The sequence below is a fragment of the Mycteria americana genome, chromosome 24 (assembly GCF_035582795.1).
Source record: "Mycteria americana isolate JAX WOST 10 ecotype Jacksonville Zoo and Gardens chromosome 24, USCA_MyAme_1.0, whole genome shotgun sequence".
Classification (NCBI taxonomy): Eukaryota; Metazoa; Chordata; class Aves; order Ciconiiformes; family Ciconiidae; genus Mycteria; species Mycteria americana.
This window is the reverse complement of record NC_134388.1, coordinates 2,790,894-2,818,754: the sequence shown is the minus strand read 5'-3', so window position 1 is coordinate 2,818,754 and position 27,861 is coordinate 2,790,894. Positions and strand designations below refer to the sequence as shown.

The 27,861-nt window shown below is 56.8% G+C and overlaps 2 protein-coding genes across 4 annotated transcripts; one reads left to right on the top strand and one right to left on the bottom strand.

Moving 5' to 3' along the window:
* The first annotated feature begins 284 nt into the window (after window positions 1-284).
* Window positions 285-22,329, top strand: ZBTB7A (zinc finger and BTB domain containing 7A). Of its 3 annotated transcripts, none has more exons than XM_075523926.1 (3): window positions 285-419; window positions 15,391-16,598; window positions 20,349-22,329. In XM_075523926.1, exons 2-3 carry the CDS (start codon window positions 15,406-15,408, stop codon window positions 20,800-20,802), a joined length of 1,647 nt encoding a protein of 548 aa, XP_075380041.1. In that variant the 5' UTR covers window positions 285-419; window positions 15,391-15,405; the 3' UTR covers window positions 20,803-22,329. The 3 variants fall into 3 exon arrangements, with proteins under 3 accessions (XP_075380041.1, XP_075380042.1, XP_075380043.1); XM_075523927.1 differs by lacking the exon at window positions 285-419 and adding an exon at window positions 1,338-1,865; XM_075523928.1 differs by lacking the exon at window positions 285-419 and adding an exon at window positions 2,014-2,313.
* A 1,929-nt stretch (window positions 22,330-24,258) lies between these two features.
* LOC142420288 (uncharacterized) lies at window positions 24,259-27,861 on the bottom strand. Its single transcript, XM_075524055.1, is given in 6 exon segments — window positions 24,259-24,280; window positions 25,711-25,911; window positions 26,689-26,884; window positions 26,887-26,963; window positions 27,062-27,234; window positions 27,583-27,861. Coding segments are annotated over 6 exon segments (948 nt in total).

The window sequence follows — 27,861 nt, the reverse complement described above, 5'->3', positions numbered from 1 at the left end:
CCCTGCGAGGCGACACGCGGGGGGCCGGGGCGGTGACACGGGTGCCGGGGGCGCGAGGAGCGGCCCACGCAGCGCGGGGCGGGGGGTGAGGGGCTGCGGGGGCTCTTAAAGGGGCCCCGCGCCCCCGCCCTCGCCCCGCGCGGAGCCCCGCGCTGCGGGGGGCGCCCCCCCCCGGCTGGGAGGCTGCGCCCCGAGGCGGCGGGCGCGGGGGGGCGGCGGGCGGGCGGGGGGGGGCGGCGCGCGGCCCCTTTAAGAGCGGGGCGGCCCCGGCCGGAGCAGGAAGGAGCCGCATACGGGCCTCGGCGAGCAGCTCCCGCGGGGCGGCCAGAGCCTGCTCCGCCCGCCCGCACGGCTCGGCCCGGCCCGGCTCGGCACGGCGCGGCCCGCTCCGCTCGCTCGGACCGCTCGGCCCCCGCCCGGTATGGGGGGGGGGTTGTGGGGGGCGGCGGGCGGGGGTCGGGCCCGGGAGAGGGGGGGGGCAGGGAATGGAGGCCCGACCCCCCCCCCCTCCCCCCCCCGGGGGCAGCAGTGGGGCTGGAAGGGAGGGGGGGAGAGGGGGGTCGGGGGGGTCCGCGGGCCGGGGGGGGCCAGGCCGGGCCGGGGCAGCTGCCCCCCCACCCCCCCGCCTGCATACGTTGTACTTGGCCGGGCCGTGCTGGGGGGGTCGCGGAGGGGGGGGAAGGGCCCTGCGGGGCGGGGGGGGGGGGGCGGCGCGGGGGCTCCTGGGAGTTGTAGTCCCGCGTCCGCGCCGCCCCGCAGGTGCGAGGGGCCGCGCGGACTACGTTTCCCGGCTTGCCCCGCGCGCGCGGCGAGTGGGAGGCGTGTTGATGGGCAGCGGGCGGGGCCAATCGGGGCGCGCCCTCCGCCCCGCGCGCCCGCCCGCCGCCGCTCGGCCCAATGGCGGGCGGCGCGCGGGGTGCGGGGTGGCCGAGGACAGGCGCGGCGGGGCCTGCGCTGCCTCCCCGGGCGGGCCTGCGCCCCCCGCCCGGCCCCGGCGCGGCCCGGCCCGGCCCAGCCTGCTCTGCCCTGCCCTGCCCGAGGGAGCCCGGGCGGCGGCCGCGGGGCCGGGACCTCGCCTGGGCGCCCCCCGCCCCCTCCCCCGCCCGGCCTCCATTGGCGGCGGCCCGCCCGGGGGAAGGGGTGGGGTCGTGGCGCCCGGCCAAGGCTCCCTGTGGGCCCCGCCGCCAGCGGCCCGCGGGGGGGCGGCTCGGCCCGGCCCGGCCCGGCGGGGGGGTGGGGGCCGGCTGCTGGGTGGGGTCCCCCGGGGCGTGCGTCCTGCCAGCCCGGCCGCGGCTGGGCCGACCCGTGCGGGGGCGCCGGGCCGGGCCGCTCCCTCCCTGCCTTCCCCGCCGGGGCTCCCCCTCCTGTCCCCGAGCACCCCAAGGTCGTCACCGCGGGGAGCCGGCCTGGGGAAGGCAGGCCCGGCCTGCCGGCTCTCCCTGGCTTCGTTCCGTGGGGTTCCCCCCCCCCCCCCACTCCCCCTTCCTTATCTCCCCCCGGCCGGCTCTGCAGCCACCCCCTTGCGCGGAGGGGGGAGAGGGCGGTCGGGCAGCCGCCGGCGGTTCGCAGTGATAATCCCCCCCCCACCTTGGTGGTTGGGGCCCTGAAAGCCGTCGGCTGGGCCCTGCGTCGAGGGCTGCCCTGGGAGAGCCGTGCAGGATAAGCCTCTCTGCCCACCGCTGGACCTGCGCAGCAGCGAAGGCCGGCGAGTTGCTGCGGAGGCTGACATGAGGGGCAGCATCCCTCGCTCGCAGCAAAGGGGAGGCCTCTGTGCTCGGCCAGGCTTGTGACGCTTCCTTGTCTTCACCGTCCCCTATCTCGAGGCTTTCGAGTTTGAGGCAGTGGGTCGGAAATCGAGCCTTCAGGTATCCAAAGCTCCTGTGCTGAGCTCCTGAGGTAGAGCTGAAGGTTACCGCCGGCTTCCCCAGGAACGCTGCGTTTGCGAGGCCGATGGCAGGAGGCAAAGTCACGGGCAGATTGTTGCGGTGACGGTCGTCCGAAACTGGAGGCGAGCTGGTTGCTGCCTGGGGAAAGGGCTTTGTTGCTTGCGTTGTTTCAGTAGTGCGGGAAAAGGCCTCGGACCCGCGCGTGGAGCGGGACTCCCGGCACCTGGGGCTTTCTCTTACCAGAACTTTTAAATCCCGGCGTTCGTATGTTGAAAACGACAGTTCCTGTTGTGCGCCGGCGAGCGATGTGACTGCTCGTACCTCATGTGGCTCTCCCGTGTCCTCAGCCAGCCTCCTGGAGACCCTCCTGCTCGCAGGGCAGCAGGAGGCTGGGCAGCAAAAGTTTCTCTCGGCTCAAGGACTCTTGGTAAGAGTTTGCTGCTGGTCCAAGTTCAAGATTAGCCATGTTCCCCGTGCTGTTAATTGTCTTGGCTATCGAAACCATAACTTATATTATATAAGTACTTTATAGACATGGGTAGAGAAGGTCTCTGCCTGGAAGAATTTACAACCTAATGAGGGTTGAAGTTGTGTGCAGTGTAGCAGCGGAGCTAAAAGGTCATCCTGTCATTTGAAAAAGTGTTGGGTTTGGGGTTTTTTTTTTTTTTTTTTTTAAGGAAATGTTTTATTTTTGAATGTTTCTGCTGGTCCTGGTTGGAAATTGCAGTATGTGGGCACTTCTGGAGCCTGATCAGGAAGAGACGGGCTGGCTTAATTCTGATGGTTTGCTGCAGATGTTGTATTTAAACAACTTTTAAAAAAAAAAAGAGAGAGACGGAGAGAAACTGAGCAGTTTATTAGAGAGGAGCCATTCTTGTTTAATATTCATTCTGGCCCCTGTTTAGGCTTGTTCTGGTGAAAGAGGGAGTGAAGAGGCACAACCCAAACATGGGTGAGATGGTGGGATTTTTCCACCAAGCCTTAATTGCGTTAGTAACTCGGGAGAGTTTTGCAAGGCATAAGCTCTTAATAAATTTAGGGGTGAATGAAAGTAGTTCTTCACTTTCTGCTGATCCGCAACTCTTCTTACGCCTTTTTATTTTTTTATTTTTTGCTCGTATATGCATCTTGTTGTATTGTGGTAGCGGGTCTGATGATGATCTTTAGCCGTATCGTGGCATTAATAAGGAGCTTTGCTTTGTAGAGGTGCTGGGCCAGCCGTGGCTGGGTGGAATTAATTTGGTGCGGTGGGTTCACTTTGTGTTTTGTGACTTTTAGAGCAGAATTGAAAATCACAGTTGTTTTCCCGGCATGAGAATCTGGATGTCGGCATGGGACGCAAATCGGGGAAGAAATTTATGCGTATATCGAGGCGCTGCAATGGTTTGGTTGCACTGCCTGTCTTACTCGAGACCTCGTTTGATGGATAAAGTGCTGTCTGAGTGCTGGGTTTGAACTCTGCAGAATCGAGTTCCCTGCAGGTGTCCAACCTAAAAATTGGGGGAGGCCTGTGAAATTCCTGGTCTGCGTTTGAGACGGAGCCTAAATGCTTGAGAACTGTGGTTTAATCTTGATGAAAACTGACACTTGAGGGTTTTTTTCCCAGTCTCAGGATGCTGTGTTTATTGAAAGAGAAGACTTCTGTGGCGAACAATTAGAATCCTACTCGTTATCTTGCATAGTCAAAGCAATAAACAGTTGCTCTTAACTATGCTCTCAACCAGCCCTTAACCTCAAATTTGAAGAGACTGGTTTCAATCTGTAATTAAAAGCCTTTTGACGAGCAAACTCGGGGAAAGGGAGAAAGACAGTCAGTCTCTAGGATGAAGAGAAGTGTTTGTACCCAATCCCATGACCCTTTGATCCAAACTGGTGCGTGTTTGTGTTCGGTGCCGCTTCCCGAGTGGCGTGAGCCGGTTAGCCGTGTGTCCGTCCCGATACCTGTGCCTGGAGCATCCCTCTGGTCCTGGAGGAGCTCCAGTAGGACGTCAGAGCAGGAGTAAACGAGGTCAGACAAGTGTTGGGATCCTCTGCGAGTATCCAGGGACAATTGTTTCTTGCCCAGCTCCCTGGCCGTATCGTCTTCCCTCTGCGCATAGTTTCAGTTTCCCTGCCTCCCTGGTGTCTGTAGCAGAGTCTGGACGCGACTTCCACGGTGCAAACGGAGCAAAAGTCGTTCTGTGTCTCAAATCGCGATGGGGCTCCTTCCCCCCCGGAGACCCGGCTGTTTGAGGGACTCATAAATCTTCCTGCGAGATTTCGGGCAGCAGCCCCGGGCTGCAGGTGGAAGGAAACTATAGGGATCAGCGTCCTCTCTTAATGTGACAAGGTGCGAGAAACTGGAAACTGGTGCGAGCTGCCCCGTGGCTGCAGGTGGGAGCCAAGGCCACGTCGGTGAGAGGAGCCGCAGATCCCCTGGCAATCAGCGGCTTTCCGACGCCGTTGCTTTGCCGACCCCTTGAAAAATGTGTACAGCCGGACTGTCAGGACCGCGATCTCCCTGACGACAGCCTTGCTGTCTCAAGTACTTTTCGCCGATCTCTTCGAAGCCGTGTGCAGATCTGTGTGCCCTCCCAGGGTGCAGGGGCCCGGGCAGAAACACACGGTGCTGGCGCTGGGGGGTTTCTTTGCCTGCGAACGATTAGCACCTTCGGGACCGTTTTCCTCCTGCTTTCCACCCCTGCAGTTCTGTAATGCCCATCTGAAACTGCGTGAGATCCTCTCCCTGCTGCGGGAGGGACTGCTGCCCTGCTTTTTTTCACAGCAGAGGATGCTCCCAAGCATCCCAGCAGTCCCAGCGCTGCGTTTTAACTCCCTCTTGCCTGCTGGTAAACTGCAGTTGTGCTCCCTATTTCCTTCCTGGTTCGTGCACCTACTTATTTCCCACCGGCAAACTGGAAACCAGTAAGTAGATTTCTTTTTTTTTTTTTTTTTCTTTTTTTTTTTCTTTTTGTTTGCTTGAGTGCCTACCCAACACAGAGCTGGGCAAGCTTCGAAGGTAGGCTTGTAGCTACAGGTTGCTGCTCTTTAGTTACTCGGAGCCTCTTGCCCCAACAGGCAGAGTACATGCGGTACCGGTTCAGCGTTCCCTCCCTTCATCCCTGCGCTGCCCGGTCGTGCGCCGAGGAGGGAAGGAAAAGAGCTTCATGGCAGGACAGCATTGCCGGGAATGAAGCGCGTGGCATGCTTGCTCTCGGGATTCGCTTTTGCACGTCGTGTGGAGTCGAGAATGGCGAGACGAGCTGTCTGTTTATCCACAAATTAGGAATTACATAAGGGAATGCCCTGCCTGGTATGCTCTGCTTTATCAGTAAACTCCAATCTCACTCTTTTTTTTTTTTTTTTCCTTTTTTTTTCTTCCCCCTTCCTGGTGTGGAAAAGACGACTAGTCTTCGAGGTGCCATTTGAGGCAATTGGTTTAATGCTAGACTTCTGACTTCGAACGCTGAAGACAGGGGGAGCGGGGCAGGAAACGTCAGGCTTGTCGGAGGGGGAAGATGTGGAGGCTGCAAAGGGGAACCTGTGTTATGGCTGCGGGGTGGGAGAGGGACGGGCTGATTTTGGGGCTCAGGGAGAGCTGGGCTGGAGAGCCGGGTGTGCAGGGAGCAGGTCAGGAAACGGACGGGCGCTGGGGGAGCTGCGGGAATGGGGGGACTGGGGATTTGAGCAGTTCTTACGGTTCTCTTGGGTTTAGGAGACGGAGAGAAGCTGCAACAGGGGAGGGGGAATGGGGTGCGAAGGGGGCAGATGCCATCGGCCTTTCTCAGGGAAAATGCCGGTGGTGACTTGGGGGGATTTTGGCCAGAGTGGGGAGCGTGGGATTTGGCCTCTTGCTGGTCATGCCTGGTCTCTGAAGGGGAGGAGGGTGTAAAAATATGACCCGCAGAAGCTCTTGTCTTCATCCAGCCTTGGGCGGCCGGGACATGCCGGTGGCCCCGCAGCCCCCGCTCAGCCCTCATGCTTTGCCAAGCAGTGGGTTAATGCTGGCGGCGGCTTCGTTTCTTCGTGACGAGTCTTCAGTCGCTCCCTTTGGCGAAGGGGCCGAATGTTGCCTTTTTGAAATATTGGCAGCTTATTTCTGTGTGGATGTCGGTGCCTCCAGGCTTATGGGGCTTTCGAGTTGGAAAAGAAACATTCCCTTTCCGTACTCACTCTGCTCCTAGGCAAGGGCTGGTCCTTTAGCCAGGATTGAAACACACAGTTTCATGTTTTGTGTTTGGTTTTGGTTTTGTTTTTTTTTTCCCCCTTTGCGTGTAACTTCTGAGGCTTTCTAAAGTATTTAGGAGAACTAGGGGCTGAATAGCAAGGGCTTGGTATTCTGCAGGATCTCCCGAAAACCCCACCATGGTTTTGCAGGGAGCTGCTCTGTCGCTGTACGGCAACAGCAGAGCTATGTGGGAGAAAACCCGTCGGAGGGCTGCGGCAACAGGCGTGTGGGCACACTTGGGCTTGGCTTTTGAAGACTTTGTTTCAGGAGCATAACAAGCAGCTTCCATTAACGCAAGGGCGGCCGGCCTTCCCGGCCCCGTAAACCGTGCTTGGATGTTTTCAGCAAGCTGAGGGCTGTGTGCGTAGGCTGTGGGGCTCAGCTGAGGAGAGGAGCGAGGCCTGGGAGCAATTTGCATGCAGCCTTGCTGGAGTGAAGGTGGGTTTGCAGCAGGGTCTGAGGGTCGCTGGGCAGTTCTCAGCCTCCTCGGTGGATGGTGGCTCATTTCTTCTCAGTGCGGAGAAATTCCTGTTACCTGGTGGCTGTCGGTGCTGCTCAGTGACAGTCCCAGCATGCAGACCTCGTGTGATGGACCCAGGACCATCACGTTGAGAAACGCCGAGGCAGAGCAACGATGCCGGTGATGGGGGGCTTCTAGCACAAAAGTAAACCCCTGCACGCACGGAAGTTCAAGGGACACGCGTGGGCCTTGGGTCTGTGACTACACAGGCTTGAACCAAGGCACATTCCTGCTGGATTAAATACGGTCTCTGATGACAAAGGAGAAAATTGGCAAGGAGGTCTGGGTGGAGTAACCAGTTCAAGCTAACCTTGCAACATAAGAGAAGTTTTAGTACGTCCTGGTTGTTGCTGTCAGTGGTGGAAAGGGCCGCGTGTTGATCCGGCACGGGACGGTTTTGGAGGGGTGGCAGCTCGGGGAGGCTCGTGCCGTGCCGTGGCCGCCTCTTTCGGATGTGCCGTATCAGGTCTGGCGGAGGCCGGGCCACGGTGCTTCGCCATGTGACGTGGCAGGCGGGAGCAGACCACTGCCGTTTGTCGGGGTCTAAGCTGACTTCTGGTTTTTGCCGGTAGTTGATGCTGCAGCGGAAACCGAACTTCCCCGTGCGCTGTGCGAGGCTGTGCTGTGCCCTGGAAGGAAATCCCTTCCCAGTTACAGACATCAGTAGGGATCTGCAGTGTCTCAAGAGCGTGATGTTTGGTCATCCCTCGTCTGTTTTCTTAATTGTGGAAGTGAGCTACCGGCATCTTTAGAGATAGAGCCGCGTTGTGTCTCTTCTCTGTGCGGTGAATGCCATTAGGTTTATGTGAAAGCCGTAGACCTTGTCCTGGGAGATGCAGAGTGCTTCCTCTCCTCCCCAAGCACTCAGGATATGTTGGGAGTGGGCCCTGTGCACTGCTGCAGGTGACTTTCCCTTTGCTGGTTTTGGTTTAATTCTCCCGGTCAGCAGCGGTAACGCTCTCTGTCTTGTGGTTGTGCTTACAGGTTTGGATCAAAATGCGGAGCCTGAATGGGGGAGGCAAGGAGGGAGACAGGGATGGGATTGCTGAAGGGTCAGTTGGTTGGTCAGACCCTGGGTTTGATGTTAAAGCTGGTAGTCGTGAGCCCTTTCCTCAGCGGCACTTGTGCTTTCGCTGTCCGTGCAACTAGAAAAAAGCCACACCTGGCATGTCCTTTCTCTTCCGGACCAACAGGTGAAAAGCACATAAATCCAAGCAGTTTTGGACAATGAAGAGCAACAAGCCCTTTTCTTCCTGGTGTGCTCCGTAGCAGTGTCCCTAATGATTTCCTCTAGCGTGATGAGGAATCCCAGACCTCTAGCATCTCATTAACAGCACCACGGAGACCAGCTCCACCTGGGTAGTCATTATCTCCCTGCTCCGTCATGGTCGCAGCATCTCTTCTGCTGCTTGCTTTGCAACCTGCCACTGCCGGCAGGATTCGGGAGCCCAGTTCCGGTTGCTCTTGCTCTGTTCTGGCTTGGCATGAGTTGTCACTGTTACACCACCGAGGTGTCTTGGTGAAGTTCTCCTTCACTTCTTCCCACTGCTGACACAGTGGTAAGGGCTGGGGCGGGGTGAGGGCAGTTTTGAATACTGAAAAGATTACAAATGGGTATAAAAGACCGATTTAAATTGGTCTCTTGGGGATACCTCCAATCAGCCGCCACGGTTTGCCTGAGGTAGCAGGGAGGTTGCTGAATTACCCCCAAAACCTGTCTGTCCAGGAGCTGCTAGGCGATGTGTCACCTTGATGAGAGGCTTGGTGGTCGTCCCTTTACAGCCCGGTTCGATATCCGAGCTGAAAAGCTGGTGTAACGTGGGCTTGGGACTTCTTCATCCGAATTCTTCAATGCAGCTCTTCCAGCCCGATTTAGATGCTCTGCCAAATATATCAGACCTATGCAGGCTCCTCTGAATGAGCACAGGATGCAGCCGTTCCTGAGCGAGGAAATGGCTGGCTGGCTGGGGGAGGGTTGTCCTTGCTCCACTGGCTCTGCAGATCTGCCCCTTTTGGCCAGCCCGAGGAGAGGAGAGCACCGCGGCAAAGCCAGCTCTTGGCACCGCTCCTACCTCGGAGGTGCTCTGCTGTGGGTGGGGATTATTATTATTTTTTTTTTTTTTTAATACGAAAGAAAATCAAGGTTCTTTATTACTTGTGGTCGTTAAAGTTCCCATGATGCTCATTGAGCGTCTGAGGGGCGTTGAATTCCATTGCTCCATCCAAACTTCAATGGGAGCAATTACCAGATATTCTTCCTACCAGAGTTCCCTTGGCAGCGGTAGCAGGATGTGGGATTCTCCTTTCCTGTCTGAACTTCTCTGCTGCTAAATCGTTGTGCGTCCTGCCCCAGAGATTGTTGTTTCTGTAGTGTATTAGGTGTTTCTTCCCTGTCAATATATGGCTCGTAAAGTGCTTTGGCTCTTCTAAGATGAGGGATGTGGTGTTGATCCGTGCTGAAGAATCGGTGATTGGTGGATCTGCAGGTTTTTGGGTGGATTTCCTTTTACCTAGGGCAGCTGCTTGGTATGAAACAGTCCTAGAACGAGGGTTGACTCTGTGCTGGAGCTTCCTACGCTGCCCAGGCATATATTTCTAGACAGTAGGAAGAGGCAAACCTCCCTGGCAGGTCAGACCTGGCAGCGGCAAGGAAAGCCCCGGCTGTTTTGCTTACCTGATAGCGGTGCGAGTTCATCGAGTTGGACTAAAACGAAGGATGGTTGCTGTAACTGGGGAGCTTGGCCTACCTTGTTGGATATTGTCATAGCATCTCAGTTGTTTTTCCACTTCATGTTAAATTTGAGATATTGAAGTGGGATGCTCGGAAAGCTCTGGTCTTTGGAAGGATCAGAACAAAACAACTACCCCGCTTTGAGGCACCGGTGGAGTGGTGGTTTGGTCTGGTTGTGTGATCAGGAGCCCGGTGCCCGTTTGGGAGCCGACTGAATCCTCACGATGCGGTCAGTCTCGTTCCTTAGATGTCTTTATGTTGTGAATCCAGTGATTAGAGCTGCGGTAAGAGACCCTGCATTGAGAGCTGTGGCAGAGGCGTTGGGGAGTAAGATGCTTCCCAGAGCCAGTGCCTTCAGACGGGGATTTGTAGGGGGCTGGAGGGGATGCCCGTTGGTAGAAAACAGAGCCATATTGTCCGCAAAGAGGCCACAGTTATTTGAGGGATGCTTGTTCTGCTCTGATCTCTTCACTTCAATAGCTGCATGATCTTGGTCATGCCATACGTGTCCTCTGGTGCTTTATCCCAGATGCGATGTCCAGTCAAGATAGAAGAAAGCTTGAATTCACTCTTTTTGCCGTTGAAGACTCAATTACCTGCTAAACACAAAAGATTTCTTCCAGTTGCATTATTGAAATGGCGAGGATTTAGATTTAAAAAGAAGAGTCGGCGTGCTTTTATTTTATCTTAACTTTTTCAAACAATGCAGTTTGTTTCTGTTGATGTGCAGGGTCTTCCTCTCGAGAACATGCATCTGTTTTGCAGGTCCACATAATTCGGATAGTTTGGCACTAAACCGCCGACAGCGCATTCCTTTTAGAGAGCAGTTGAATTTTAATGGCACCGTAGAGTAGTTGAAATAGTGACTTCTCCCAAGCGGCAAAACGCCCTCCTTCATTTCCTCCTGCCTACCATCTTCCCACCTTTTTGGCTTTATGCTGCTGCGTGCTAGGTGTGTTTCCCGAGGCCTCTGCATAGTTTAGGGTGGATCCTGGGCAGAGGGAGACCTGCTTGGGCTTGTCCTTGGGATGTTGCAGAGCTTGGTGTCAGCAGGGATGATGGCTCATGCTCCAAGTGGCTGGAGAGCTGCGTTTTATCTCAAGGGATCCAGGCTTGCAGATGTGTCCATGCAGCTGGAAGGGGGGAACTGGCATGATCGCTCCCTAAATATAAAGTGAAGAGGCAAGGACTTGCATTGTGTGACCTATAATTGGGGTGAGCTATTCATAGGGAAAAAATGCCCATTTCTGCAGTCGGTGGTGAGTGAAGGCTAGGATAATGTTTGGGCCTTGGGCAGCAAACCACTGACTTTTTTTTTTTTTTTTTTTTCAGTAGCAACATTATTTTAATAATTCTTTTCTAGCACACAGCAGCGCTGCTGCAAAGTCTGCCCTGACGCTGTCGTACGTGCATTTCCTCTAAGAAACCGGGTATAACAACTTGTGATTTCCATTCCTTGGGTACCTTGAACCTGCAAGAGGCCAAATAACCACGTGCCGTAGCCCAAAACGCAGTTATTCCCGGGAAACCTTGCACTGTGGATTGTAGCAGTGCCCTAAAGCCATTTCGCCTCGTGCTCGGTGGAAAAGGCAATGATAATTTTCCCTTTCTGCCCGGAGCGGGTACGTAGTGTTGCTCAAGCTTCCCATCTGTGCTGCTGGAGTGGGTGGCACCTCTGCGGGAGAGGAGAGCCCTGCCTTTGTAAAGCGATTTGGGATCTTTTCTGGATGAAGAGCACGTTGACAATATTCGCTGTTACCGGCTAACCAGATGTGGCTTAGCTCTTCTGCCTGATACCTGCATATTTTAGAGCCCTTCTAAGCTGCTCAGGTTCCTCTCTTTACCCAGCTAAATTTTAAAGCAATGCAAAGAAGCAAAAGGAAAAAAAAAAAAAAAACACAACCAACCCCACTGAGCTTATGTGGAAAACTAGTAATTAAGCAGTGTTTTGTCAGCACTTCTGGTTGTGATCCCATCTTAATGTGGTCGTCTCATTTGAATGTAAATGTCAAATTCCAGAACTCCTGTAGGAAAGCGATTGGGTGACATCCCGCTGGACTCGAGGTGAGTAAAGTGCAAGCTCAGGGGTTTCGGTTAACGCTCTGTTCTGCTCTTTTGCAGTTTGTCTGGTAGGTCTGAAAGGAGCGAGTTGATAACTTGAGCTTAAGAAAATAACCTTTTAGTGCTGAGGAGCAGCGTCAAGCTGCGGTCGGCCTCGGCGCAAAACCAGTCAGATGTGGAACAGCCGAGATTGCTGCGAGCAGCGTCTTGGGGAGGCGGAGGGCTTCCCTCGCTCACAAAGTGTTCGGCAGCACTTCTCGCGCAAAAAAATGACATTTTTTCCTGCCTGGAATCGGCCTGTGTTTGTGTCAGGCTGACCTGGGGAGCCAGGGATAGCCCAAGCTCGGTTGCGTTGGTGTTTTGGAAATGCAGAGCGGGCTCAGCACCGATGAAAGCAGAGTTAGCTGAGTAGTTAGGGATGTGCGTCGTGTTACGCCAGGTTTGTAAATAAGGTTTGTAAATAAATTTGAGCGCTCTGGTATTGTTGTAAACTCTCTCTTTCGAATGGACCGTATTTTAAGTTGACGGTGTCCCCTCAGCTGCTACGAGTTACATGCGAGGGCGATTTCCTAACTTCTCAAACGCAGCCGCTTTGGGGTGAAATGTGGCATCTTTGCAGCCCTGTAGAGACGCGCAGTCTGGGACAACAAGTGTATAATGCCTTTTCGGCGGTCGGGGGGTGTCGAGAGAGAAAAGAGCTGCCTGGGAAATTTAGGTCAGTAGTTGAATCTCCCCCTTGGTGGCCCATTCAGACCTTATTCTTGCCAAGGAGGGGACTAGCTGGCGGTCGCGCCAGCGGCTTTTGTCACTTGTCACCTGGCCGTCAGGAACTCCTTTCCAAGGCGATTTCACCCAACCCACCGACACGGCGTTGTGCCCTGTGCCTGCTCCTGGTGGGGTGGATTTTTTTGAACCTGTAAAGGTTGGAAGGCTCCATCTCTTGTTACTAATCCCCTGAGCCACCCAGCTCTGCGCAGGCTTTAATACCCTGGCTGTTCAGCCCCCTGAAAAGGGAACAGGGTCTGATTTTTAGGGGATGGGCGGCAGTGCTCAGGGAAGGAGCCTGGTGGTCTCTGGCTGCGGCCGTTCCTGGGGGGCTCGGGGCAGCCCGTTTGCCCCTCGACGTTCTCGGCCACTGCAGATGAGGGACACAAAGGGCGTGTTGTGCGAGGAGAATGAGTTGCAAAGTTGTACAACTTTCCATGCCAGCCCTCGGCAGTCTCATGACCCTGCAGCCGTTCCCACACTGTCCGGCTGATTGTCCCGGCCCCCTGACCGGGAGAGGGGGGCGGCTGGCCTTGCCTGCACGGCCTGACTTGCTCCCCCAGGCCCCCTCGGTCCCCAGAGCCGGGCGCTGCAGCCCACAAAGCCCGGTTGTGTGGGTGAGGAAGCTTGGCTGCCCAGAAGACTATTGCCTGAAGCTTCAAAATGTTTCACGCAGCTCAAATTCTCTTTGGGGGGCGGGGGGGAAGCTTTGTAAAGATCTACTCTAGAGGGGCACGGGTGGGGGGAAAGGCTCTAACGTCATTTCCAGGGCCAGGAGGCACTGGGGGGTGGGCAGAGGTATCGGACCCGCTTTTCTGGGGAGCCGTGGGCCGTGGTGGTGGCTCAGATCAGGGGGTTTCGGGGAGCTCTGGGGCTGCCCTGGTGGGAATGGGGCAAGCGATGCTGAGGCAGCGGAGGCCTCCCCTGCTGTAGCCCAGCTGCTCGGGAGGGTCCCTTGGACCCCCTGCGGATGCAGAGATGCGGTGACCTTGCCCAAGGTCACACCTGAAGCCGGTGCCCAAATTCAGAGCGGCGCTGGCTTTCCTGGTCCCCACGCTGCGCTCAGCCGTCAAACAGCCTTTTCCTCCCTAGCGAGGACCTCTTATTTAAAAAAAAAAACAAACCTGTGAAATCCAGCTTCAGGTTCAAATCCTGCCACTGCGGGAGCCCAGGCGGCAGCTCTGGAGTTGGTGCCCTTGCTCCGGGCATCTCGGGAAGCCGTCTTGCTTCGGTGCTTGGCCTTCATGGCAGGACTTGCACCGGCTGCCCTGTGCATCCAGCCCAGCTCCTCTGGTTCTTCCCTCCCACCCTGACCCCCCCATCACATTTGCGTGATGAGCTTAAGGCTGGTTTATGTGTTACTGTTTAATATTGAGGGGTTTGCTTCAGATTGGTGTTTCACGGACTCAGAACTGCCTTCTCCTGCGTTTTCTTTGTATAAAACAAGAAGGTGCAGAAATGCCTTTCTTTTTTTTTTTTTTCCCTCGGATTAATGAAGTTTCTTAAAAATAAGAAAATACGAAGAAGTACTGAGAAATCTGCTAGCAAGCCCAGAATGGGGGCGGGAGGGGGTGTGTACGTGTCGGGAAGCAAACGTTGTTTTGCAACCTGGTTGCTAGATCCCCATGCTATAACGCGGTGCTGAGAGTTGCTTCCTGTATAATTACTTCTGTTCTGGATGTGCTCCTGACTCATCCATCCCCCTCGTCATGTGGGGCAGGCCACTTCCCGCTGTGCCTCAGTTTCCCTATCTGTAAACTGGGGACTTTGATACTTAACGCTTGTGCCAAGGTATTTTATGAACCAAATTATTTGTGTGTGGATATACTGCTGGTTGTGTTAGCTCCTAATGATCCAGTGCTTGGGGTGAGGGGAGCAAATATATTGATTTATAGGCAGACAGCATCTCTGCTGCAAGGAGTAGAGGGGTTTACTGCTTGAGACAGAGAGGAGGGAAACATTATTCCCAATTTAGACATCAGAAGGCTGGGCCTGGGGGAAGTTAAGGAGCTCGTTCAGGGCAGGCAGCAGGTTAAAGCTGGGCAGGTTTCGCTCTTGCCTGCGTTTGGCCTTGCCTGGCCAAGCCTGGCCTTGCCTGGCTTGACCTCTCCCGGCGAAGGGGGATCCCTTCCGAACGGAGGCGAGCCAGCACCGGGCTGCTCGGTTCGCTCTGGCTTTTTCAGCCTTTGAAGAGAGGATGTATTTAAAGTCAAGTGGATCCGTTTCTGCCGTGCTAGCGCATCAGGAGCGACTGCCTTATTTATTTATCTTTTTCCAAACAAACCCTTGGCATCGGAAAGAACTGCTGCTTCTGCTGAAGCCTTTCTGAGATGCTGGGGGCTGGTGCCAGGGCTGCTGCTGGTGCTTCGTGAGACCAGTCTCCTTTCCTCTCCAGCCACCGCAGAGGCTCCCATTCCTGGGGAAGGTGGAGCGAGTGCCTTGGGTTTAAGTGTTTAAGCTTGGCTCTTTGTAAAACGCCCTTTGCAGCAGGCTGGGGTGGTTGGTGCTCCCCTGTTCCTGCACACCGGTGCCCTCGAGCGCTGAGCTTGCTGCTGTGTCCTTTCCAAAGGGTGCTCGCTGCCAGCACCCTGCCCACATCCCTCTGAGCGTGTCTGCAGACCCTGGGAGCCCAGGGACGAGCGATGGGAACGGTTTTCCCGGTGATTACGTGACTGTATCAGGAGTTTGTTTAGGCAGAGCGAGGCTGAATGAGCAGGGGCCCTTTTTAGTAGAAGTGGTGGGATTGGGAAATACTCCCAGAGGTGGACTGGTGGGGCTCAAGCCACTCCAGCCCAACGCCAGTCATGCCTGCCAGCTCGGTCCAGATGCTGTCTGGCTGTATTAACCCTGGTCCTTGCCAAGGCTTGCTAGCTCTGGCCCAGATCCGTGCTAATTCAGCTGTTCTTCCAGGCTCTGAGAGCACCTGGGCTGCGTTTCTCCTCCTCCTCCTTCCCAGAGTGAAGGTAAGCACGGGTCCGTCCTCACCTGCTGATGGAGGCATGTCTTAAATGCCAGGCAGGACGGTGGACTCGACGGCGATGTGGAGAAGCGCGGAGGGTACGCAAGCCGATAGCTAGTGCTTGCTGCAGAGCACGCTGGCGTTGGCGGACAGGTACCTGCCAATGGGCAGCTCTGCGTTGGGAGTTTGCCCGCGCGAAGCCGATGCCTCCGAGCAGCCGAGGCCCCTGTGACTCACTGCGCTTTCCTTCTTCTCTCATAGCCTTTTGCATCGAAGATGGCGGGTGGCGTGGACGGCCCCATAGGGATCCCGTTCCCTGATCACAGCAGCGACATCCTCAGCAGTCTGAATGAGCAGAGAAACAACGGGCTGTTGTGCGACGTGGTCATCTTGGTGGAAGGCCAGGAGTTCCCCACCCACCGCTCCGTCCTGGCGGCATGCAGCCAGTACTTCAAGAAGCTCTTCACCTCAGGGTTAGTGGTGGACCAGCAAAACGTGTATGAGATAGACTTTGTGAGTGCGGACGCCTTGTCGGCTCTGCTGGAGTTCGCTTACACCGCGACCCTTACTGTCAGCACTTCAAATGTCAATGACATCCTCAATGCCGCCACACTGCTGGAGATCCCGGCGGTAAGGGATGTTTGCACGGATCTCCTGGACAGGAAGATTCTGGCCAAAAATGACCAGATGGATACAGTAGATCAAATTGATCAAAGGAACCATCTCAGAGCAAAAGAGTACCTGGAGTTCTTCCAGAGCAACCCTGTTAATGGCCACCAAGGCAGCTTTCCGTGGACCAACCCAGAGTTGAGAGACCTTCAGAGACTGAACTTCCGAGGCCAAGAGGAGGAGGAGGAGCCGGACTGCAATGGCATAGACTTCTACTCGCAAGCCCCCCTAAACGAAAGACCAAAGGCGAATGACTGTGATCCTGACAGCAACCCAGCCATGTGGCTGGACAGAGAGGAGGAGGAGGCGGCGGCTCCTGGCTCCTTGTTTTCACCTTCTCAGAACGGACATTACAGCGGCCGTGGCCTGCCCACACCGGGAGAAGAGGAGGGGACCCCGGGGGGGCCTCTGGACCAGCAGGAAGCCGGCGACTCCCCCAGCTTCATTCCTGCTGGAACGGAGACGGAGGATGATGCGAGGGAGGTGGATGGCTTGGCTGCCAGCGCCCTGCTGCAGCAAATGATGAATTCTGTGGGGAGACAGCAGCTCGGGGAGGACGACCGAAAGGATGATGATGGGGTCATGGATTATTACTTGAAATATTTCGGCAGTTCAAACGAGAGCGATGTCTACCCATCCTGGTCCCAGAAAGTGGAGAAGAAGATCAGGGCAAAAGCATTCCAAAAGTGCCCCATCTGCGAGAAGGTGATCCAGGGGGCTGGCAAGCTGCCGCGCCACATCCGCACCCACACCGGGGAGAAGCCCTACGAGTGCAACATCTGCAAAGTCCGATTCACCAGGTAAGGAGCGGGCGGACGCTGGAGGAGAGGGGACTGTCACACAAAACTGGCTCCTGGCTTTCCCAGGGGCTGTCGCAGGGCTGGTCTTGTGCAATTTTATCTTGCCTGCTCAACTAATTTCCATCTTAACAGGCGAGCTGGGTATGAAGGCCAGAGTTTTCCAGAGAGACGAGCAATTTGGGTGTCTGACTCCTGAGATATCTTAAGAGGCTCGTCTTGATAGCCAGAGCCACACTGTCCCGGTGTCCTGAATTGCTGAGCTCTGCTGGAAACCTGGCCAGACCCGGGCTTCTGCAGAGGCCAAATAACATGGTTTTGATGAAACAGAGCTGCAGCCCTTGGTATTTCCATCGTGGCCGAGGAGCCCGGGGTTGAGGCGAGAGTTGGAGAATCGTTTAGAAATGGCTCCATGGGGGTGACTGAAGCGCTGGTGGCTGGTAGTTGGGTTGGGAAGAGGCTGAACCCCGAATTGCTTGTGTCCTCTCTTGGTGAGCCGTGATGGGCTGAGCGATGGCCGCCCCAAACAACACACAAACGCCGGTGCCTTGGTTCGGCTCCCTGGGGGCGTTCGCCTCGGTGCTGTTTCTAATCAGGGTTCCTCCGCTTCTTCCCTCCGCCATGGGAACGCTGAAGAAAGGGGATATTGTTCGGATTCCTCCGGTTCACTCGAGTCCACGTGTCGCAGCGCCGCCTCCTCTCTCTGGTCTCTGTGGCTGTGATGGCCGAGCCAGGGCGGGGGTCCCACCCCGGTCCCCCCCTGCCCTGCCGAGGGACCGTGTGGGCTGCCTGGCAGAGGAGCCACCCTGCCTGCCCTGCCTGCTCTCTGCCTGCTGAAATATTCCCAGCCTCATAAATGCCAACTGTTTTGCTTCCCAGGACCCTCTTCCTTGGGGGGGGGGGGGGGGGGGGGGGGGGCGTGTCCATGGGGCTGCTCCCCGCTGTGGGCAGCCCGTGGACGTGGCGGGTGGCTCTGGCGTGAAGCCGATGGGGCTGGGACGTGGGCAGGAGGCCGTGTCCTGCTCCACGACGCTGCCAGCCCCCTCCCCGTGGCCGCACCCAGCCCCACGTTGGATAGCTGAGGAATGCAGATAATGGTGGGGGCAGGATGCCAGCCCTCTGCCGCTCCCCCAGCACCCGGCCCCGCACGGCTGGGCCCTGCCACACGGCACCTCCCTGCCCCGTGCCGGATCTGCCCCCAGTGTGCCGGGGGCCCCTGGGTGCTGCACACACACCCCTGTGCAGAATCCGCCCGCCTGCACCTGAGCGGTCCAAGGTCCTCGTGTGGCCGGGAGCCGGAGGATGCGGAAATGCCGCGGGGTCCCTGGCAGCCGTCGACAGTGGGGGCAGAGGTGAGGGGAGGCATGGCGTTTTTGGGAGAGGAGGAGGTCGGTGGGGCAGTGCCGCCTCATCGCTTTTCGATCTCGCCTTCCTCCTGTGGGTGTTGGATGGGGACCTGCTCCCTGTGGGCTGCTGGTAGGGCCTGGCACTGCAGAGAACGGGGTGGAAACTCCGTCCTTATCCCAGCCCCTATAAACAAGGCTGTTTCATAATATGCCAGGGCCATGCTATTTTCCTGCCAAAATACATCCCGGAGAAGCCCGGACAGGGAGCTGCCACCAGCCTTGCTGCCCACCAACGCTGGGCCCCATCTTGTGTCTTGCCCCACAGCGTCCGGCTGCTCCTCCTGCTCTGACCCACAGCGTTCACACCGGTTGTGGAAAATCTCCCTTGAGGCTGCTGCCCAAAATCCCGTCTGGTTTCCAGCTCCCTCTGCCCATGGCTGCCTCCCCAGGGATGTGCCAACCCCGTCCCCCCAGCACAGCCTGCCGTGGGGTACGGCAGAGCGTAATAAACTCGAGCTGCCAGCCCAGGTCTCGTCTGTTCCGGGCTGGTTTTGGTGGCAGCGTCAATGAGTTGCTTTTTGCTGCTTCTCCCCCAGCACCTGGGCTGTGCTCGAAGCCTTATCTCCGAGGCTCTCAATGTAAAAAATGGGTGCAAACCTGACCAAGCACTCCGTCATCCTTATTTCCCCCCCGATTTTATTATTCTTTCACATTCCTTCACCGTGCTCTCCTTCCCCATCCTCGCCCCATGGGGTGACGGTGCATCGCTTGAAAACAAATCTCTTCCCTGTGCTGTTAAAAATGCCGCACGTCGCAGGAGGCTGGGGAAGCCTGGGCACGGGGAGCCTGCTCGGAGAGAAGCAGTCGCTGCTCTTGAAGGAGCTTTTTGGGTAAAGGCAGGAGGACGAGCCGGGACTGTTTGGCACGGGGTGTTTCCCTGCCACCCCCTTGCTGGGTGGGGACCAGAGCCCGTCGGTTTACGCTGATTTTTGCTCGCTTGTGCTTCCTGGTTCCTCTGCGTTCGCGGGGGGAGGAGTGGCGATGGAGCTCTAATAATCTTCTGAAAGAAAGGCAGAGTGATTTTATAAAAATTATAAATATTTATACAATTTTATAAATTATAAAAATTTATTTTAAAAAAGCTGGTTTCGTGTGCTGCTGCATGCCACGTTGTTTTAAGCAAAGCCCACCTGCCCAGCCCCTTTGGGAGCTGCGTTAAAACTAGAAGTGGGCACGTCCTTGGCGTTTTGATCCTTCCCTTAAGCTTTAGGACTTTTTGGGGCCTCCTCGCGCTGCCAGAATTTCCCCCATGGGCGAAGGCAGCGGTGGCTGTGCTGCGAGGGGGCGTGCGGGGCTGGGGCCTGCCTTTTCCGTACAGGAGAGCAGGGAGGGATGGGGCCGGATCCTCGTGGCAAGAGGCGAGCGGTTCCCTTGCCCTCCGCCCGGGCAGGCGTGGTGCTCCTCGCTGCCTGCGCTGCCCCGCCACGCGCTTCGTGCCTGATTTTTTTTTTTTCCTCCAGGAAGAAGCGAGACGCTGCGGCTCACGTGGCCTTGTTGGGCCCCAGCCCGGCTGCCGCAACTGCCCTCCCCTGGCTCTGGCAAGCAGCGGCTGCGGCAGCACGGGCCCTGCCAGGAGCCAGCTAGCCCTGTACCGGGCGATGCTCGGCCCCGTACGGATGCTCAGCTCTGTACTGGGCGATGTTCGGCCCCATACGGATGCTCAGCCCCATACTGGGTGATGTTTGGCCCCGTACGGATGCTCAGCTCCGTACCGGGCGATGCTCGCCCCCGTACGGATGCTCAGCCCCATACCGGGCAATGCTCGGCCCTGTACCGGGCGATGCTCGGCCCCATACGGATGCTCAGCCCCATACCGGGCGATGTTTGGCCCTGTATGGATGCTCAGCCCTGTACCGGGTGATGTTTGGCCCTGTACGGATGCTCAGCTCTGTACCGGGCGATGTTCGGCCCCGTATGGATGCTCAGCCCCATACCGGGTGATGTTTGGCCCTGTACGGATGCTCAGCCCCATACCGGGCGATGTTTGGCCCTGTACAGATGCTCAGCTCTGTACCGGGTGATGTTCGGCCCTGTACGGATGCTCAGCCCCATACCGGGCGATGTTCGGCCCCGTACGGATGCTCGGCCCCGTACCGGGCGATGTTCGGCCCTGTACGGATGCTCAGCCCCATACTGGGCGATGTTCGGCCCTGTACGGATGCTCGGCCCTGTACCGGGCGATGTTCGCCCCTGTACGGATGCTCAGCTCTGTACCGGGCAATGTTCGGCCCCGTACAGATGCTCGGCCCCGTACCGGGCGATGTTCGGCCCCGTACCAGGTGCGAGGGACAAAGGCAGACCCCCAGGCTGACCTGCCCCCCCTCCCTGTCCTTTCTCTCCCACGCAGGCAGGACAAGCTGAAGGTTCACATGAGGAAACACACAGGGGAGAAGCCGTACTTGTGCCAGCAATGCGGCGCCGCTTTCGCTCACAACTACGACTTGAAGAACCACATGCGCGTCCACACCGGCCTGCGGCCCTACCAGTGCGACAGCTGCTGCAAGACTTTCGTCCGCTCCGACCACTTGCACAGGCACCTTAAAAAAGATGGATGCAACGGTATTCCATCCAGGAGGGGCCGTAAACCCCGGGTGAGAGATGCCGGGGGTCTGCCTACCACCCCTACGGGGAACCCCGAAGATGGAAGTTTTCAAGCCGGTGGGGAGAGTCAAGAATCAGAGGACACCCTGCAGGGGAACGGCCAGGAGCAGCAGCACTTTGAGGATAATTCAAATAATGAAGCATCAGGATTGAATGTAGCAGGAGGGTCGGCTGAGGGTAACACGCAAGGACTCTCCTAAACCAAAAAACAAAGTGTCACAAAATCTAGTTAGTACTTTTCCTCCGATTTTTCTCTTTAAAGATGTTTCTCTCCCTTTTTTTAAAAAAAAAACAGAAAAAAATATATATATATATTATGTTTCCAATCTTCCCATCGTAAGCAGGGCTCCCCCGAGGATCCCTCAGTAGCCAAGGACCTTTTCTTGGAAAGGCAGATGCTAGGAAGCGCGGGGTGGGGATGGAAAGCAGCTCTGTCACATGGAAAAGAGCTTCCATGTAAATCCAAAGCTTTATTTTGTGTCCAAACACATGTTTTAAAAAAAAAAAAAATCAAAAAAAATCAAAAAAAAACAAACAAAAAAACCTATTTCAGAGAGAGATCTATTTAAGGAAAAAAAAAAGCAAAAATAGAAAAAAAAAAAAGTGGTAGGAGTGGAAGGGCTCTTTCAGGGCGGGCGGTACACGGTGCCTCGGGGGGCCGGGGGAGCGGGGCCAGCCTTCCCCCCTCCGCTTTTGGGGAAGTTAAAGCTCCAGCGGCGCGGGATGCTCGGTCGTCGCTGCGTCCCGGGGCGGAGGCGGCTCCTGCCAGGGAGGTCGGGGTCGGTTTTTTGGGGCAGGGGGTGTGGGTCCTTCCCAGCAGCCCCGGTGCGAAGCCGAATTGGCCAGAGAGAGGAGCCGATGGCAGTGTCTCGGTGTAGGAAATTGCCTAAAATTGCCTAAAATTGCCTAATCATGTGAGTGGACAACCAGGATTTTGCAGGGTCGCTGCCGGCTGTGGGTGTCGGACACCCGGGGCTGGGGACACCCGGGGCTGGGGACACCGGCTCAGCCGGAGCCGTGCGGGCGCTGCGGCCGGCGGATAATGCCGGGCGCGGGTGCGTCCGTCCCCGTCCCGGGGTGCCAGCTCGTCCCGGGAACGGGCAGAGCCGGCTCCGGCACAGCACGCATCCCACCGGCCCCTTCCCAGCACCCGCTGCCCTGGCAAAATTTGGGGCTGGGGGAGCGGGGGGGCCAACCCTTCCCCCCCCCCCCAGTATATTTTAGGCACTGGGTCAGCGCAGCAGTGTTCCCACACGCCCCGAAAGCGCCTAAAAATGGCCAATTCCTTTTAAAAAAGGTTATTTGAGGTCTCCCTTAAAGGGGCAGGAGGCCTTTGGGCGAGGGGGGAGGCGAGCTGCGGCCCCAGCTCCCCCAGCCCCATTCCCAATATATATATATATATATATATAGATGCTCTATGGCTCTAGAGGCGGGTATGTAACCCTCGGGGTTAGCAGAGGACGATGAGAAAAGGCACCTTTCAGCTGGTCACCTGTTTTCTAAATGCACATTTTTAAATGACAAAGAGATTTTAAGCCCTTTTATTTTGAAAGCACTTTTTAGATTCTCTTCCTGTTTTGTTTTTCTTTTTTTTTTGGTTTTTTTTTTTTGTTTTTGTTTTTGTTTTTTCCCCCCCCTTTTGGTGTTTTGTTTTTACTCTCAAAGCAAGAGCAGGTTTGGCCGAATGTACTTTGGAGAGGGAGTGAGAGGGGAGTGTGTGCTGGGGGGGAGGGCTGAGTGGTGGGGGCGGGGGAGAGATGGATGTTTATTTAATGCAGAAAAAGCAATAAAAAATAATAAAAAAAAAACCATGATAAAAAAAATAAAAAAAAAAAACACAAACAAAGAAGTCTTAGCACTTTGCGATGGAACGGGTACTTTGAGATCACTTTATCTTAATTTAAAAAGCAAAAGCAAACCATGTTTACAAGTCAAAACCAACTTCTACGGAAAAAAAAAAAATATTATTAAAAAAAAAAAATCCTAAATTTATTTTTGTAAGAAAAATGTGTATATATATATATATATTTAAAAAAAAAACAAACCATAGGCAGAATCCAAGTTATATTTCATGGAGTAATAAAAGCTGCAAGGTGTCCGATGGGAGGAACGATGCTAATTAGGTTCTGTGACATGCCCTGACACCAGACCCGCCGAAGTCGTTGCACTTCAGGAATGACAAAAAAAACCCACGGAAGCTTGAATTTTAGGCAGGAATCACGGGGTTTGTTTTGGGTTTGCGTATTGTTCATTTCTCCCCACACCCCTTATTATTCTTTTCTTTTCTTTTCTTTTTTTAATTTTGGTTTTTCAATGTTTCCTAGCCAGTGCTAGTCCAGACGTCTCTCCCATCTCTCCCACCCCGGAATGGGGGGGGCCGCGATGCTCCCCGTGGGCTTTGCGTCCCTCCCGGTCCCCCCCCCCCCCCGCCCCCCGGGCAGGCAAATTCGGATCTGGGCATCGAATCCTCCCGGGAAGGGGCCGGAGGGTCCCGGCTCCCGGCCGGCAGCGGGGGCTGCGGGGGGGCTGCAGCAGCCGAACCCGCGCCCCGGCCGGGCTGAACCTCTGCTTAGCACTGGCTAATTCTGGCGTATGCAAAACCGAGAATCGAGCGTGGATTTGTAAATAGACACTTACTTGAGGTTCTTTATTGTAATCAGAGTTGTGGTATCTCTTTTCTAGTTTGTGTTAATTTTTCTTCCCGGGTTCCCCCCCCCCACCCACCCAGCTCCTCGCTGCTGCTTCCCCCCCCCCCCCCAGCCCCGAAGGAGCCTTGGAGGGTTTGTGGGCTCTGGGCGATCGGCGCTTGGGGAATGAACCCTGCGGCCTCCTCCGCCCCGGCCAGCCGGGGAGAAAGAGAGGGGAAAAGAGAAACAGAAGGGGGGAAGGAAAATAAAAAAAAAAAAAGAAGAAGAAGAAGAGGAAGTGGGGGGGGGGGGGGAGAGAGAAAACAGGGGGAAAAAAAGAAAAAAGAGGAAAAGGACAAAAAAAAAGAAAATGGCACAGAAAGAGGAGAGCGAGAATTAGTCTCAGGATTCCCCGCGGCGAGAGCGTCCCCACGCCTGCGACGTCCCCGCGTCCCCGTCCCCACCGGACACCCACCCCGGCCGAGCCCGTCCCTTGCTGGCAACACTTTAGCACAAGTTTGAGTTTGCACTAAAAAAAGAAAAACAAAGGCAAAAAAAAAAAAAACCCCAACCCCCCCCCGGTTTGTCCCATCCCGCAGCCAGCGCCTGCCTTAACCCCAGCCCCGCAGCAGCCCCAGGCCCCCGCAGCCGCTCGCCCCGCGCCGTAGCTGGGCCTCGAGATGCGTCTGTTCTTGTCGTCGTCATTGTCATGGTTTTATTTTATTTTTTTTATATATATTTTTTTTTTTAATTCAGGTTGTGATAAAGTGTTGCCAAAGATACTGCTGAGTTACGTCAGGTCAGGAAAAGAAAGGAAGAAAAAAAAATTAAATACTAATTAATAATAATAATAACTGGGCAGAACCCGAAGGGGAAGGGCAAACTGTAAAAGGAGGGGAAAAAAAAAAAAAGAAAAAATTAATTTTTTTTTTTTGGTACAAAAGAGGTAAAAAAGCAACCGCCCCCCCCGGTCAGGGCAGCAGGGGCTGGTGTGGGGCTCAGCCCAGACACCAGGAGGGGGGGTTGGGGTCATTCCCTGCTAGTTTGGGGTCTGGGGGGGGGGCAAAAGGGGGGGTCGGGGGGGGCTGCAGGGGCTTTGCCCCCTCCTGGGGCGGGGGGGGGGGTTGGGGGGGGGTCGCTTTCCCCCCCTCCCCTCCCCACGCTGCTTGTAAAGATGCTGCATCCAGCCCCCCCCCCGGGCTTGTGCCCCCCCCCCCCCCCCGAAATGGGGCTCTAGGGGCGGGGGGGGCGGCCCCCCCCAGCCTGGGCAGTGAGGGGGGGTCGTTCTTCCGCAGGAAAAGGGCTTATTTCTTCCCCCCCCCCCCCCCCCCCAATTCTCCTCCAGCACCCAGCGGTTTGTGCCCCCCCTGCCCTTTGGGGCGAGGGTCCCACCGTGGCTGGGACGGCCCCCCCCTCCCCCCCCCCGAGGCCTGATTCGACTATTTAACAGGAAAATAATAAACCCCCGTATATATATATAGCTATCTATATCGTATCTATTTATATTTTCGATTTATTATGAAAAGGTTTATTTAAATAAAGAGGAACACTTTTTAAAAGAGCAAATCACCACGGCGTCACAAGATGGAGCTGTCGGGGGGGGGGGGCGAGTAGCAAAATGCTGCGTTTAAAGTTGTGTTTTCTAAAAATTATATATATATATATATATATACACACACACACCGAGAGCTTAACCTTCTCCTGGGGCGGGGGTCACGCGTGAGCCCGAGCTCTGCCCGGGGACCCAGCGAGGATGCTCGAGATGGGGCCACTTCTTCTTTTTTTTTTTCTTTTTTTTCTTTTTTTTTTTCCTTTTGTTTTTTTTTTCTGCGTCTTTATATATAATCTATTAAAGAGATTCTCTATCTAAAGCACTCGCAAGGTTTCAGCGGTTTTTATGTGTAAACTACTTTTGTGGTATATCTGGGTAAAGGAGCGAGGCGAGGAGGAGGAAAAAAAAAAAAAAGCACAGAAAAGACATTCCATAGATTGTAACTTTGATAGTTCTTTATAAAGTGTGGGAGATGAGGAAAAAAAAAAAAATTAAAATAATAAAAATTGCACTTTGGGGGGGGGCTTTAAAAAAAAAAAAAAAGAAAATAAACTATATATTAAAAATACACGCGTAGCCGTTTGGTTTTCTTGGGAGCTTGTCGAGGGCGCCAGCCCTGCGGGGGGGTCCCCTCTGTTTGGGGGTTTATGATGTTTTCTTCTTCTTTTCTTTTTTTGGTGGTTTGGAGCTCCCGGGCCGGGGGCTGCGCTGGCGGGGGTGACCCGCAGCAGCGCGGAGCGGGGCAGGGGGTGGGGGGGTGCCCCTGATCTGGGGTGGCCAGGGCTGCGGGGGGGGGGCAGGCCTGGCCTGTCGCTGTGCCTCGGTTTCCCCAAATGGAGCAAACCCCCCCTCCCTGGCAAAATAATAGCAAGGGGGGGTCCCGCTGCCCCAGCGCGGAGCCGGGTGCCCCCTCCCAGTCTGCCCAGTACCCCCAGGGCCGGATCCGGCCCCGCTGGGGCAGCTCGGCCCCGTTAAGCTGCTGGGGGGGGCGCGGGGCCCTAATCCCGTTTGGGCACAGATTAGGGCGGGGGCAAACGCCGGCACCCAGATGGCCACGGTTTAAGGAGCCTCCGGGGATGGGGTTTGGGGTGTGCACCCCCCTACGAGGCCGGGCCGGGGGTGGGGACCAGCTGCAAACGGGGAAACCGAGGCAGGCGAAGGGAACGCCGGTGGCACCGAGGGGAGGCCCTGATCCCGAGCCCCAAAATCCGGCTGCCGCCCTGTTCCCGAGCAAGACCCAGCCTGGCTTCCAGCCCCCTCCATCGCTGCCCTCCCCGGGGGCCCCCCCCAAGCCTCGCCCCCCCCCAAAGGGCACGGCCAATGTTAACGGATTAATTTGTGTCATAAGCTTCCTAGTTTTCGGGAGCGCGAAGAGCTTCGGGGGTTTTATCTCCCCGGATTTAGTGGCCGAGTCGTCTTTCTTAGCGAGACGCCCTAATGCCACTTAACACCTGGGAGCCGCGATTTTCATTAGGGGCGTCAGGGACAATTAGTAAGAAAATAATTAGGGCAAGGGGCCTGCCGCTGGAGGGGTTAAGCCCCATATGTGCCTGGGCCCGCGGGGGGGGTTGGGGACCCCCCCCCTCCATGGGTGACACCCCTGGGATGTGGCCGGCCCTCATGGGGCAGTGGGTCCCCTCCTGGGGCACCCTGAGACTGTTGGATCCCGGGGAGATGGGGGGGTCCCCATTTGGGCATGGGGACGGAGGGTGTTGGGGGGGTCCCTCAGGGGGACGTGGACCCCGGGCTCTGGCCCCATCCCGGCACGTGGGGGTTCAGTGGTGATGGGGGGGACGCACGCGACCCCTTGGCTTGGCTGGGGAGGGGACGACATGGGGCAGGTGACATCCAGAGTGTCCCTGGGCAGGTCCAGCCTGGAGCTGCCCCCTCGTTTTGGGGGGCCCTACCTGGGCACCCCCCTGTCCCTGAGCGGGGGGGGGGGGGGGGCTACAGGAAGGGGAGCCGGGGATGGGGGAGGAGGGGGCCGGGGCCACGGGGAGCGGGGACCCGTCCCCAGCCCCAGCGCGCCCGCTCGGGCAGGCAGCGGTGGGGGGCTGTGGGCAGGGCGAGGGGGGGCAGCGCAGGCAGGGCGAGGGGGGGACCGGGGGGCGCGGGGGGGCAGCAGGGGCAGCAGCAGCTGAGGCCGTACAGGGCGTAGGGGTGGTAGTAGCTGACGTTCACCCTGTGATGGGAAACAGAGCAGCCAGGGTCAGCCCTGAGCCCCAAACCCCCCTGTGACCCCCCCCGAGCCCCCCTGGGCCCCCCCCCAGCCCCACTCACCTGCGGACGCGCCGCCGGGCCCGCCGGCGATGGTAGTCGCCTTTGGCAAAGTCCTCCAGGTTGGCGGGGTGGATGGCCCAGAAGTGGCCTTTGCCGTTGTCGCTGCGGCCGGCTTTGACGAAGCACTCGTTAAGGGAGAGGTTGTGGCGGACGCTGTTGCGCCAGCTCTTCTCCTGGGCCGAGAGGCGCCGTCAGCCAGCCCGTGCCCACCGCGGCCCCACCGTGCCCGCCCCACACACCTCTGGGACATCAGTAGGCACCAGAGTGAACGGCACCTGGCCCGCTTGGAGAAACCAGCCCCTTGGCACCGCTTGAAACTGTCCCAAGATCCGGACGCCAGCACACGCGTTTTCCCGGCAGATTGGGGTCAGCAAAGACGTGGTGAGTCGAGCCCAGCCCCGTCCCCCACCTGACGCCAGCACCCTGGGCTCAGCTCCCGGTTTGCCCACCCCAAAACCACACCAAAACTGGGGGGAAAAAATCCCAGAAAAGGGGTTCGCTCCGGCATCGCAGCCCCTCACCTTGTTCTTGAAGTAGGGGTAGTTGTCCATGATCCACTGGTAGATGTCGGAGAGCAGCAGCTTCTTCTCTGGGGAGGAGAGGATGGCGGTGGAGATGAGGGCGATGTAGGACTGCGATGGCTTGTCCCCGGGCTCTGGCGGGGGCCGGGGGGCTGGCGGGGGGGTCCGGCCACGGGGAGAGGGGGTGCGGGGTCCCCCTTCACCCCGCTCGGACAGCAGGTACTCGATGGTGAAGGAGGCCCCGGGCGGCCGCCGTCCCCCCGGCACCGCGTCCCCCAT